Source organism: Amphiura filiformis, chromosome 10, assembly GCF_039555335.1.
Source record: "Amphiura filiformis chromosome 10, Afil_fr2py, whole genome shotgun sequence".
Classification (NCBI taxonomy): domain Eukaryota; kingdom Metazoa; phylum Echinodermata; class Ophiuroidea; order Amphilepidida; family Amphiuridae; genus Amphiura; species Amphiura filiformis.
The window spans coordinates 53327028-53342212 of NC_092637.1; the positions used below are offsets into that span (position 1 = coordinate 53327028).

The 15185-nt window shown below is 37.3% G+C and overlaps 2 protein-coding genes across 2 annotated transcripts; one reads left to right on the forward strand and one right to left on the reverse strand.

Moving 5' to 3' along the window:
• The first annotated feature begins 247 nt into the window (after positions 1–247).
• On the forward strand, positions 248–5624 carry LOC140163022 (uncharacterized). Its single transcript, XM_072186362.1, is given in 4 exon segments — positions 248–314; positions 1227–1292; positions 1803–2987; positions 2990–5624. Coding segments are annotated over 2 exon segments (2982 nt in total). The 5' UTR covers positions 248–314; positions 1227–1292; positions 1803–2202; the 3' UTR covers positions 5187–5624.
• An 8546-nt stretch (positions 5625–14170) lies between these two features.
• LOC140161965 (fibrinogen-like protein 1) lies at positions 14171–14710 on the reverse strand. The gene has a single exon (XM_072185259.1). It carries the CDS (start codon positions 14708–14710, stop codon positions 14171–14173), a length of 540 nt encoding a protein of 179 aa, XP_072041360.1.
• Positions 14711–15185: the final 475 nt, after the last annotated feature.

Consider the following 15185-nt stretch of genomic DNA (forward strand, 5'->3'; position numbering starts at 1 on the left):
GTTGTTTTTATTATCAGGATTAGACCTTGTATCTGACAAAGATTTATGGGATGTGGCAAATGAGGCTAAACTTTGTCATGCTCATTTTAAGAATCTCTTCATAAAACTTGGTATTGAGGCATCAGACGTTGAAAATGCTGAACGTATGGCAGACTCCAGAGATGTCAAACTGCGGGCCATTCACGTCTTACGGTTCTGGCGACAGTCATCTGGTAGGAAAGCTACACAGAAGGCACTCATACAATCACTACATGATTGTTGCTTGGTTGAGGCAAAGGAGATACTTGAAAAGAAGTGGGGCAGTCTTCCTCAAGGTAATCTTAAAATCATAACAAAGGATATGGGAATTATGTAATTATTGGAATTAATTAAACAGAAAATAATCTTTAACAGGCATCGGATTTGGCACTTTCCTCCCATTAAGATGCTGACTCTCCAAATGTTGATGCATAAGCTGTGGCTGTCATTTTCTTTGGAAGGAAAGGTCTTTTTTATGACCCCCTTAAATCGAGGGCTGAAAATTTTTATGACACTTACTCGAAACAAATTAAAAAATGTCAAGAAATGTGTGCGCTTGATGGATAGAAGGTGCGCAAAGCATGCAAAAAATTTGATTGCAAGTGTAAAGATTGTGCAAATATTTTGATGGAAAGTGTAATGGATGTGCACTTAGTGCAACCAAAAATGGTCACAAGCCCTTAAAAATTGTTTAACCCCCCTATTTTGGTGTAAAAAATTATGACACCCCTATTATTTGTGTAAGTATTTAATGACTTTCCATTCATGACCCCCCCCCCAACCAACCCACATTCTGAAGAAAATAACACCAGCTAGCTATGAGCTGAAGGTTACCCATTGTTAAGTAATATGATCAAAATGTGGGAGAGGCTATTTGACAAAAATTCGCAAGGGAATAAGCACGTATAGTTTCACTGTGTTCAAGATGAAAATTGTATTCAGATTTACGAATAATGGTATTTTTACGTCTGTCAATGTCATGCAGAAGTGACATGTGTGTGGTGGATTTTGGAAGAAAAAAACAGTGGAAAAAATGAAATTCACTCAATCCAGCTGGAATAATGCGCAAAAAGGGGCGATTTTACTGATGGGCAGGGCTTTGAGACAAACAATCAAATTAAGATGGCCTTATTTACACCTGCATGACATTGTGTAAACAACAATAAACAAGACTACCTTGCTTTTTTTTGTCTTCTTTCTATTTTCAGGGAGTCGTGAAGCAGGAGATGCGGCAAGTGTACACCTTGGTAATCAGTTTCATAGAGTGGAATTAGGTAACAAATCTGACATTATATATTCTTTACAAATGGAGAACATTATTGCCCCGCATGACAAAAGGGTAATATCTTTTTGAGACATTAAATGGACAAAAGAGGTTAATTGCCCCTATAGAAATACCTGTAGAACTAACCTATTTTGAAAGGGTTAACTGTATTGCTTGTTATTTAAAATTAGTATTTTTTAGATATTTCTTTTCCTGTGTCCTTTTGCCATGTAATCTGCTTCATGTATTTAATATATTGTTTCATGCTGTTCGTCGCGTTGACAGAGAGTTACACATTTCAATATATTTTGCTAGCTTTTGATGTTTGTTTAATGTTACACTTTTGTTTGGGCCAGTAGATGAAATTCTTATGAACATTACGAAATTCACTTATTAAACATTACGAAACATGACCCGAAATCTGTGCAGAGAACATTCCGCAAATACACAATTATATGTTTCAAGATCTAAAATGTAAATGATCGATGATTTGAATAGAGGTACATTTTCTCACCCACAGATGAGCTTCCTGACATCACCACCTGGCAGAAGCAACTAAAAGCTATCTATAAGACGAGGAGAGGTGGAATTGGGTTCATTCCTGGGTTTCCGAAGCAGTTCCCATCAGATGAGTTTTTTGTCGAGTTAAAACTTATGAAAGAGCAAAAAACACCCATGGAAGTTAAACATATAAAACTTGAAACGATACTGATTTGTTGAAGCTTAAGAGTACACACGGTATTTCCTTAAATCATGTGTTAGTGTCTGGGTTAGCCGGCACTGGTAAGACAACTCTGACCTCAAGACTTGCTTATCAGTGGGCTATATCCGATGAAGGCGCTTGCTACCATTCCTCTACATCATCCCAGCCAATATCTGTAAACGACCTGGACAATTTTGATCTTGTGTTTGCTCTTGACATGCGAAAAGTTCAAGTAAATCAAGATCTGTTTGATGCCATTACTAAGCAACTCTTACCCAGCATATCCGGACCCACAGTGCGTAGCTACATTTCCTCAAATGCTGACAAGTGTCTGTTTGTTTTTGATGGATATGATGAGTTAGGCTCAAATGATATGATTCTTAGTGAATACCTGCTTTGTGGGTGTCAAACCATAGTTACAACGAGGCCAAATAAAGTTGATGATTTCAATACATGCTATGAGGGTTACATACACGTGTTACTTGAAGGGTTTTCTGATAAGAGCATTGTAACGTTTGTCAGTGCTTTTGTCAGAGCAACCGATCAGGAGTATGCCGATAAACAGAACAAATGCCTTTTGAAAGAACTGACGAAAAGTGATACAACCACAACCCTGTCCCATTTCCCTCTCATGTTGGCAATGATGTGTGTTATTTGGAAACAAAATCAGACCCTTCCCGATACAATTTCAAGTTTATATCAAAAAGTCACAGAATATCTTGTTAGGCATTGGATGGCTAGGGAATCATCAAAAATGTCATTTTCACAATTCAAGCATCATATTGCCTTTGACCAGCTTTTAATCATATTGGGTAAAACTGCTTTAAAGGGTTTGGTAGATCTGGATTCTAAACTGACTTTCCAAGAATTTGAATTTGATTCTCCAACTAATGTTGAACAAGGTTGTTGTCTAGGATTTATTACGAGAGATTGCACAGTTAGTGGGTTTGATAGAGTAACCAATGTGTCATTCATTCATAAAACATTCCAAGAGTTTTGTGCGCTGTGTACTTGACAAGTTTGATTGAGACAGACCAAAGTTTGTTTAGCTCATATTTATCCGAGATGAATCCGAAGGATACAGAGTATGTGTTGAAATTTAGTTGTGGAGTGAATGAAAATGCAGCCAAATTTGTTTTGTCACATCTAATTAACATGTCATGTGAATTGAAGCAGAGTCTTGAAGCAAGTAATAAAGTGTTTGGTATTGGATATCTCGAAAAATACGACCCATGGAGATTACCCTTGATTTTACTGTTTGAAGCCGAATCTCAGTTTGGGTTTAATGAGACACTGCACTCATTGATGAAGCCATTGCTCTCAAACATGTATTATGCGTGTGCAGGCATGAATATTTCCAATGAGTATAATAGTGTTTTGAACTATTACATAGATAAGTGTAGAAAGGCTACAGTATATATGGTTACCGAGGCGGTGATGGCTGATGTTAATTCACCTCCACTTGTATTTGTAGCAAGAGCGCCTCATTTAAATTATCTGACATTCAAATATGAAAAATATGAGGGTGTAGATATACCCGGGTTAAGTGATGTAGATATAACCTGGTTACTGGATCAGTTTCAAAGTAAAATGACAAGCAAGTCAATCCAAGTCTTGGATCTTGATGTTTGTGAATGGACTGTATTTGCAATCAAATCATTTCTTGAGAGTCAACCAAATCTAACCACATTGAGTATACCTCCTCCACCTAAAGATGAAGTAACACATCTGGATATTCTTGAGCAAGTATTGCAAGAAATTACAGTAAGGTCAGGATCAGTCACTAAACTTGGCCTTAAACTGTATCATGGTCTCCATGTAAATGAAGGTATACCAATTATGTGCCGATATGTTAATGTGCTAGAACAATTGGCCATGGATCATGATATGTTAGGTCGCGATGATATACAAAGGGGGTTTCCAGTCTTGTTTGAAGCAATAAGGAATGCTGGAAGGAAGCTTCAACAAGGCATTTCAAGTCACAAACAACCCACTAGAGACCATTACGTATTTCCAAATTTGCCTTTGAATCACTTGGATTTGAGTTTTAATAACATAGGGGATTCTTCCTACCAACTAGCTGAAGCAATGACGTACTTAGGTATGTTAGATTATTTGAACTTACGTAACTGTATGCTAAATGAGAAGCATTTCCATGTGTTAGGTCCTGCCTTTGCGCACATGCCTAACTTACGCCAACTTGATTTGTCAGGCAATGTGATTGCAAATTCATTCCAGGCTATTGCACAGGAAATCAGTCATTGCAAACTGACTAAGCTGATATTGAAAAACATTGGGATACGGTCATGTGGTGGTTTGTTCGGTATCGCCCCGGCAATGTCAGTATCACTTCAACATATGCCAAAACTTGAACATCTGGATTTGTCTGATAATAATATTAAGTCGGTCTCATTCCAGGATATGCCAAAGCTAACATATCTTAATTTGTCCAATAGCAACTTTGGATCAGATGGTGCTCAAGCACTGTTAGCATCACTGTTATATACACCACAGCTGAGTCGGCTTGATGTGTCCAATAATAAAATTGGATCTGATGGTGCTCAAGCACTGTCATCATCACTCCAATACATGCCATTGCTGAAAGAGCTTGATGTGTCCAATAATAACATTGGATCTGATGGTGCTCAAGCACTGTCATCATCACTCCAATACATGCCATTGCTGAAAGAGCTTGACGTGTCCAATAATAAAATTGGATCTGATGGTGCTCAAGCACTGTCATCATCACTCCAATACATGCCATTGCTGAAAGAGCTTGACGTGTCCAATAATAAAATTGGATCAGATGGTGCTCAAGCACTCTTAACATCAATCCAATACATACCAAAGCTCAATTGCCTTTTCTTGGACAATAATAACATTGGTTCAGATGGTGCTCAGACACTATCAGCATCACTCCAATATATACCACAGCTCAGACAGCTTCACATATCCAATAATAACATTGGTTCCGAAGGTGTTCTAGCACTGTCAGTATCACTCCAATATATACCACAACTCAATACTCTTGACGTGTCCAAGAATAACATTGGATCAGATGGTGCTCAATCCATCTCACAGTCATTCAAATATCTCCCTAATCTGGTATCTATTACTTTCAATCAAAATCCCATTGGACATGATGGCGTTCAAGAAATATTCAAATGCCTTGCTCACGTGAAAAGACCCTTCATTGGCTGACGCTAGGAAAGTTGTCCGGTGATACCACCAATCAATGTCCATTACTACAGGTATGTATAAAGGCATTACGTGAAGCAGGAAAGTGGGAAGACACCAATGAGGAATACTGGTGTGATGTTGAGCTAGGAAGAGAAGAGATCAGTCTGGTGAAAGATGTGGTGAAGAAAACAATTGGGTAATGTGAGATGGCAGGTGACAAGTATGTCTCATTCCTTGAGGTGTACGTCCCGAAATACATTGAATTGCGCTACATGTCCATTTAAGTTTTAAGCAATTCTTCTTGACAGCTTTAGTATCCAAAAGGATTATTTCTCTGTCCTGAGCATACTGAGATGACTAAGTATAGCAATCTGTTATATAAGCAATGGCTATATATGACCCATGTGACGGTCAGTTATATCAGATGGCAGCTAGTGTTCAGTCCAGGTTTGATTACGTCCATTTAGGTTTTAAGCAATTCTTCTTGACAGCTTTAGTATCCAAAAGGATTATTTCTCTGTCCTGAGCATACTGAGATGACTAAGTATAGCAATCTGTTATACAGTATAAGCAATGGCATATATTACATAAGGTATAATAGGCCTATATTATGTGGAGATATTGACAGTATATACTGTTCAAAATGACTGAATGGGTGGGTGGGTGTGTGTGTGTGGGGGTGGGGGGGTGGGTGTGTATGAGAATGTTAGTATGGGAAAGAAAGTATTGTCCACCCAAGAAACTCATCCCTACATCATACCCACTTTCTCTCCAGCGAAATAAAGATGTTCATATCAGTGGGGAGCCCAAATTGATTTTGTGAAATATTAGGGCTGAAATATGTTTTCTGTGGAGTCAAAATCATGTAAAGTCAAAATCATGTCCAAGTGAATTTATGCATTCACCTATCAATACAACATGATGCCTTCAAAATCAAATCCACATTGTTTGGCTTTTATTGTCGGTTTGAAAGGCGGGAGTTGGGATGTGATTCAACCTGGATGGAAATAGCATGTGGTGAAATCGGACCACCCTGCGTTTAATACAAACCAAAAGTGCTCCAAACTGGTTTTGAAATTTGTGTGAATTATTGAACTGCTAAGTGCTACTATACAGTGGCATTACAACTTGTGAAGTAAAGTAATCAATTTGGGATAATACCATCATGTTTTCTGTAACATAGGACATTCGTATCATATTATGATGTTTATAACTTCGTAGTCTATTCATTGTAATTAGTTTTCAATATGAAGAGTCCACAAACACATGTTTCTGATTTAGCTGTGCGATATTGCAATGGGTTGTAATGCTATAGGTATAGTAATTTCAGTTGGATGCACCATTACAAAGCAAACAGTGGATGGATGCACAGTAACAATACTGTGTGAGGCATTTGGTTCCCAAATGAGAACAATACTCTGCATATTGTTGTGGTAAATAATGGCTTGTTGATGGTACAACTCATTGTTGCTAATGTCAAACTTGTCAAAGTAATTGTGATTATATCACACAAGTAAATGAGGAACATGTGGTTGTGGACATGGTTTGGAAACAAGCTGTTCATATGTATTTGTTTGTTTTAAATCTGTAAATATCATTTGAATCTAGTAAGGTTTTTCGTTGTTATCAATATCACCGCAAGTGTATTGTTTGTTGTAAATTTGTAAATACAGGGTGTATCACAATAATCGGTACCCATCCGTTTTGTTGTCTAACGATATGCCTGCTTCTACCAAGTACAACATTAGATCCTCTTGAAAATGACTACCGGTACTATTTATAGTTTTATGAACTTTTATTACATAAATCTACAAATTAGGTAGATGATATGCTGCATTTTGATGTGGCAGTCTTGTCTCACTAAATGTTGATGGGTACCAATCATTTTGATACACCTTGTATGCCTTTTCGTTGTGATCACCGCATACTGAAGAATCACAGATATGACAATAAGCCCAATCGCCATTGTAACTTCCGGGGTTTTTTTTGGGACACTTTGACCTCTGACATATCGGGAAAATTGCTGTAATCATTAATAATTAATTTATTATTGTAATAATGTTATCATTATAAATAATAAAATAATTAATTTATACAATAACCAAATTTTTGGGTTTGTTTTTATTCTAGTTACACGTTTTAAATTATATTTTGTGCTTTAAAACCCCAATTTTTCCCAAAAGGTCAAAGGACAAAGTGTCCCAAAACTGCAAAAATTGTCCCACAATGCACTGCAAACTTCCAATGCCGATTGGGCTTATTACATACCGATGTCTTTATTTAAAATGGCAACACAGGGGGGACATTATCTACGTGTAACAGGGTTATTCCACTGTCGTTACCCGCTCTTGGTGAAATTACGAACTAAAAACTTTTAAAAAAATAAATAAAAGGTCTGACTCCGATTTTGGCCAATTTTGGGTCGGTCGGTGAAGACTGAGACTGTTAGTACCTTGAGTAGGCTAATTTCTACACTCTTTTAATTTTTAAAGGTAACTACTTTACATAATCGTAGTCATATTTTGATATGGAGATAAATATATTAAAAAGGCATGAAATCATGCCGAGTTAAAGACCCATTCAGTGATCCCAGGGCAAGTGTAAAAAAATTAAAATTGTTTATAAATTGCTTAAAAGTGAAGGATAAGTCATTCAAATTGTCATTTGGTATTTTTGAAATGACAAATTTGGCAAAAAGCGAAGAAAACAGCAGTACTGACAAAGTTGAAGCCCCATTCAAATACATGTAGCTAATTTAGATACTGTCAGTATAATTACAGATTCATGTAAAATGTCTTATTTTGTCTTAAATACACAGCTTTCGGTTGAACCACTTGCAGGCTATGTTAGCACATCTATGACAATTGTAAAGGTACCAAAATCTGAATTTTGATGATTTTTACGATCGTCCGGATGAGCAAATCACTGAATGGGTTTTTAATATACTGCACACAAAAAGTATCCGTACACCTAAAACACAAGCAACATCTTTTAGACACAGGTTGGAATTCCGAAAGGTGGTTTAATTTAAACCGGTGCTAACTTAAACCTAGGTCTAACTAGTCCCGGCTTAAGCCTAAACCTAGGTTTAAGTTATTTTCTGATTCAAAGCTCGGACTAGTTAGACCTGGGTTTAAACCTAGGTTTAAACTTAGACCTGGTTTCGTAGCCGCATAGTACTAACTGTGGTGTATACTATTATGCATTTACACGGAACTTTGTGCATGGGTATGATGTTCCAATTTATTTGGAAGGCTAAATAGGTTAAGTTAGACCCGGCTTTTGCGACTTTAGTACTCAGCTTTGGACCCAGGTTTAACTTAAACCAGCTACGGGAAACGCAACTTTGGTTTAAACCTGGGTTTAAACCTAGGTTTAGCTAAACCTAGGTTTAAACCACCTTTCGGAATCCCAACCTAAACATATTACCAAATAAATTAATCAATAGATGGATACTTTTGTGCTGCTAAATTGCGATACCTCATTCTGCATGATATGACTTTATTTAACTTATACCAATTTGAATGAAAAAAAAAGCATTTCAAAAGTAACAAAGATTTACATAGAATTTTCTCTCCAAAACACACAAATTGTGAGTACAGCAAGTGAATATTAACCTGTCATGCCAATGGCGTAGCGTGGGTCATCACATGGGAGGGGGGGGGGCACCGACCATGATTGGGGGCACATGGTTTGGGGTTTTTTTGGCAATTTTCCTAGAGGCCCCTGTGTCATGCTGTAATAAGCCCGTTACAAATGACGACTGGAATCGTCCTGAAGGAAGAAATATCCAAATTTGTCACTTTTGAAATGTTCTCTTTTCCGATTCAAATATGTATAACTTGATGGATTAAAGACCGGGGAATAAAGTCGCATCGTACTGAATGAGGTATCAAAATATGCAGAACAAATTTATAGCCATCTATCAATAACTTTTGGGAGAACTGTTCATATGATGATAGTATAATGTGCACAATAGTCCTACATGTACGTAATTATAGTATGAAATGTAGCATCAGAACTGTTCATATGATGATAGTATAACTCTGTAAAGTTTCAAAAGATAAAAATGTGAAAAAAATGGCAGTGTATTTTATAGAGATGTGCCGTCTCTCGTTTGGCATGATAAGAACGAGGTAACAAGACTAAGAATGTTGGTACTTATCATAATATTGATGAAATGATGATGATGAAAAAAATATGAAACGAAAACTGAAATACCTGGTGTTATGTGTGATTATTGCGATGTGGTAAACAAATCAAAGCTCTTTGAAAGGGGGATGCTGGGGTCGGTAGGGGTATGCGATATGTATGATAGCCATAATAAAACAAAAAGCTTTTGGAGCTGCGAACAGTCAAAATCAAGGGGATTTCTTGGCTTTTTGGCTGAAAATCGCCTGAAAAAAAACCCAGAAATATGAGAAATGACCCTTTTTTTGGGTCTTTTAGAGCTGAAATGATCAAAATCAAGGGTCTTTCGGAGCTCTATTTTGGTCAAATATAGGGGGTCTTTCGGAGCTGCGAAACCCAAAAAGGGGGGTTCTTTCCGGGGGAGCATACCCGTATGGTCATTTGTGTCGAGTGCCCCCCGGGATTTGGGCTATGTGTCCTGAGCCCGGGGTGGTAGTCTTTGTCAAAGACTGACTCGCGATAGTGTCGGACTCGCGATCAAGGGGGGGGGGGAGGAGGGGGGGGCGGCGAAGCGGCTAGTACGAGCCGAGTCAGTCAGTCAGTCTTTCGAGTCCCGAGAGTGTGTGGTTCCCAATAGTTTCTCTCCCTATTAATATAGGTACACGGGCTGTATCACAGACTAGGGGTGGGGGCTCTCAACTTTAGAAGTTACGGGTATGTGCCTACCGGCGTCGGGAAGTAGGGGCCTATCGGTACAAAACTTTGTTTTAAAAAATGGGGGTCATTGAGTACAAACAAAATGAAAAAGGGGGTCATTGGGTATAAGATTTTGAAACAAGGGGGTCACTGGGTATAAGATTTCAAAAAGGGGTCATCGGGTGGAAAATTAAAAAAAAAAATAGAGCTAGTTCCAATTTTTCCAAATTTCCAATACAACTTTGCTGAAATAAGAGAATTTGAAAGTTTTCGACTTATTGTGATGATATCATTCTTGAAAAAATTGGGTCATTGGGTAGCCGCAACAAAATAAGGGGGTCATTAGGTAGCCGCACATTAAAAAATGGGGGCATCGGGTATGACTTTTGAAAAAGCGGGTCATCGGGTATAGTCGACTTCAAAAGAGGGGGGCCTATTGACAGGCACATACCGTCACTTCCAAAGTTGAGTGACACCCCCCCCCCCCGCCCCGGCAGGGTCCCGAGTACTGGTATACAAGGAATAATTTGTAAAAGGTTATAATTAATTTAAAAAAACATAAAAGGTGACACCGTCTAAAAGGGGGCGGGGTCATGAATTGATATGTGTGTACGGTGGTCCCTTTTTGGGGACACAAAAAGACGTAAATAGTACTTTCTGCACTTCCTCACATAATAGTGCTTATTGTTGATCACGTGAACATTATCAACGAATTAACTCTAACCGGGCAGCAGAAAGGAACAGGAATGTGCACATTTTCCAGACATTGTTAACTCCAAAACCGTTGAGCACAAATATCAATAATAACAAGATCAAAAAATGTTTGTAGCAAAGTCTTTAATTCCATAAATAAACATGGAACAAACATGCTATTGATACTGAATATAAATAAAGTAACAACCTCGATTTATTACATAATTTTTAATATTTGAAATTTTTTGACGTAAAGCCTGCTCATACCTAGGGAGCCAAGCCATTTGAAGCGACGTGGCGTGTTATAAATGGTTGGCCTATATAGGTGTTTTCTATGGGTGTTTATATAGGTGTTTTGCTATGACTTCTGGGTGGCCAACTAAATCAATCCTCTACAAAGGGGTCAAAGGTTACATGGGGTCAAATTTCAAAATTGCTCCAATCTTGTTTTAAACCCCACCAAAGTATTCGTCTAGTTATAAGGATTCAGAAAAAGTATAGTTTGAACTAGCTGTGACGTACGGTTCTTGAGGTATAAGCACAAAGGTCAAAGGTCAAATTCTGACCTCAACCGGGGTCAACATCGTAAAAATGCTTCGATTTTAACCAAAAATATCTCAAATTGATCCTCTTGCAAAACCATTTAAATTTAAAGAATTTTGCCCCATCTAGGATATTTTGTTACATAGGTTACGTAGCAAAATAGGTCAGGGTCAACAGAGTTCATCAGGGGATTGACTTCTCACCCCGTTGTCTAGGTAACGAAACATTTAAGATGGCAAACAGTTCTTTATTTTGAAATGGTTTTAAAGGGGAACAATTTGAGACATGTTTGATATAAAATTGGATCGGTTGAGCCCATATTTATTGGTCGAGCTATGAGTTTTAAAATATTGGACGAGACGTAGTCGAGTCCAATATTTTACAACTCATAGCGAGACCAATAAATATTGGGCGTAAAGCTTCCAATTTTATCATTATTATGTTTTGGATCCAATATTATCACAACTTGGATCCATCAAAACATAATAATGGTTTAAATTGGAGCATTTTACGATGTTGACCCATGTGAAGGTCAAAATTGGACCTTTGACCTTTTTGCTTATAACTCAAGAACCATACGTCACAGGTAGGTTAAACTATAATTTTTCTGAATCCTTATGACAGGAGGAATACTTTGTTGGGGTTTAAAACAAGATTTGAGCAATTGAAATTTGACCCCAAGTAACCTTTGATGCTGGGACCCCCTGTAGAGGATTGATTTATTTGGCCACCCAGAAGTTATTGCCCATGGCCCATAGAAAACACCTAAATAGGCCAACTTTTTTAAACTCAACATGTCACTTGCTAGCAAAATATGGGATTTGGCTCCCCAAGTATCACGTCCTATTGTTGTCATTAGCTATGCTAGCTTTTGTCGGAGACTTGAAGTATCTAATAAAAGTTTGAATTCCCAATTCAACAATTATGTTGCAAAATCGTCACATAAAAGTTAATAATTATAAATTGCCAACAGTTGGCCCATTACTTGCAGCACAACGTTAGCATTCGCTGGAGCTATTAGAACATTAATGGTATGCATTTAATATTTTCTATTATAAATATTTCAGGTAGACATGGAAGTAATAGGTCATTGATAGTATCACGTTTAGCATATTCGGCTTTTAACGCAGAGTTAAGGACGTACCATTAGATATCAAGGGAGGGGGCTAATATTTCAACAAATGCATGCGCACAAATATTTACCAAATTCAAAGCTGAAATACTAAATATGATGAGATATAGAACACTTGGCACCCCTGTTTTGTTTTTTGTTTTTCTTTTCTTTTCTTTTTTCCCAAAGTGAAGCAAATGGTGGAGCATAATTTTGTGCAGATTGCGAGACAATTGTTTTTCCAAAAACCTACCCACCCACCCCCTTGATATCTAACGGTGCGTCCCTTATTTAAACTTAAACAAATTTATGACTCTGATAAAATACAAGTTTACAAATGCATACACCAATTCACACCTACGTACATTCCTACATACAATCTTAAGACATACGAATAAGGCATCATACAGGCCGTGAAGGCAATCACTCTTGATATCACTGCTGTCTCGTTTGAGGCACCAGCTTCATCACATTTGGATATAAATTGAACTTCAAGATTTCCTTTGATTTCCTTTTTTCCTTATCTGACATCTTACTTACTTTGAATTCTTGTAGACCAGTATTTCATTGAAATCTGAGTTCTGACAAATAATGCCAATCAAAAACATCTGGTCCAAATTGATATTGAAAATGTTTGATTATTTCCGACTGTATGATTATTTGACTAAATAGATAAGTTTAACATCATGTTATATACAACATTACATATTTTACATCAGGCTTTTCCAACCCTACACCCCCTACAGAAGACATGGCTCTAATCTTTGAGGAGTGTGAATTTTAAATAGGATAACCTGAATTGGAGTTTCCGTTTGAAATCTACACCCCCTGTGTGGGAGATTAAGGTCGTGTCTTCCATATGGGTGTTTGTATTTCAGATAGAATATCCTATTCTAAAACATAAAAGAAACGAGTTAACTGCAATCATTAATATTTCTTAAAGCAACAATTACTAATACACACCCAAGTATAAACTGCACATGCTTCGAACTGAAAATATACAAGGCTCGGGAATTACTATGTAAGTTACATTACAATAATATTAAAATATTCAAAAAACATTCAGCAAAGTTTTACCAATAAAACTCGACATTAGCTAAGTATACTATTGTCATATATACTTAAGAAACTCACTACATTTGTGGTCAATGTTGGTTGTTGGTGTGTAACTATAATTGCTAAATAAATAATGAATCCAGAAATGGACACAATACAAAATAAAGTTATTTCAAAACAATTGTTTTAAAAATGTAGATAATATTCCAAAGTCTGTGAATAGATTGCTTACACCCCACCCATATTAATTTTACCACACAGCGGAACCAATCAATCACATACCCACCAACCCCATCCACACTATAAACACAAATATATTTACATAATTATGCAGAATTGTACATTTTACTTTCATTTTAATTTTCATATTTCGACTGCATTCTCGGTGCCAGAAATGGGTAAGTGCAATAGCTGTCCTGTGAAAATTTGACAATTTACACATAATATATTGTACTTATATTAACACATGGGAACTACATATGGCAGGTATTGCACTTACCCACTTCTGGCACTGAGTAGTCAATTTAAACATTGGTACAATTTAACAGCGAACATGGTGCCTGGGGTATATAATTGGTATATCTAAATGTGCACAAATATTTAAGTCACCATTACAACAGTGACTTTGTTTATGCTCAATGTTAGTTGCTGATTTCTGTATAATTATAACTGTAGGATAAATTATGAATCCTGAAATGGAAAAGATAATACCAAATATGGAAAGTGTCCATTATGATCTTAAATCTTATTTTAGAAATGAATTGATTGGTTTTATTTATTGAACCCGCCTGACCTTCATTACAGAGGTCTTAAGGGATTGCCAACTTGATTTCCAGTGCCACCATGTCATTCCTGAATCATCATTGGTTCCTGTAGGACCAAGGTATTGGCCGTTCAGGTTGGAATATGCACAGCTGCCATACCACCAGGCACCTTGAGCGGATTCAGCACAGTTACCACCAGAGCTATCATGGTCCCTATCATACGTAGTGAATGCCCTGATATTACTATAATCCAATGAATCACCAGCATTGCCACTGTATGACCCAATGGTTAGGACATAATTAGATGACGAGTCACCCACACTAAATGACTGATACTCAGCGTACGCTTTGTCACCATCAAACGCTTCTAGCTCTACACGTAAGATTGAGGGATTTCCTGATGTCAGTAGATGAAGGAGCCTGAGACCTGCCCAGTACTCACCACCCACATCACCAAAACCATTCTCATATTCATTCCAGCCGCGATAGAAGTTTACCGATCCGTCAAATCGCCGCTGGAATACAGTCCACCCTGCGTTATCTGTACTCATATCACAATACACTTGAAATGACAAACCATCACTTGGAGTTATTGTGTAGATGCCATCAACTCGAGAAATTTTAACCAAAAACTGGTTGAAAAAATGCCCTATTCCATTTCTGTTGGAAGTTTAACAAATATCAAGAAAATAATAATAAATAATAAATTCCAATAGGCCTACAACACTGTAGGCCTACGTCAGACATTATGGTAAACCTGCCGAAAACCTGCGTGATTCGGCAGCTGCCGAAATCCCGTGATTTTTTGTGCAACAACATCGTATAACGGCTGATGACAGAGCTTTTGCGCTATGAGAATATTCTAATGCATAATTCATGAATGGCGCAACTTGCTACATGTTTCTAGAATCCCTATTGATTAAGATTAATTTTAATGCTAATTTATTGCACATGCTAAGGAAGCGTGGTTACCTTTTTGAAATTTTATTTTAGGGAAATGGCGATAGGCGAATTTATGTATGGCGC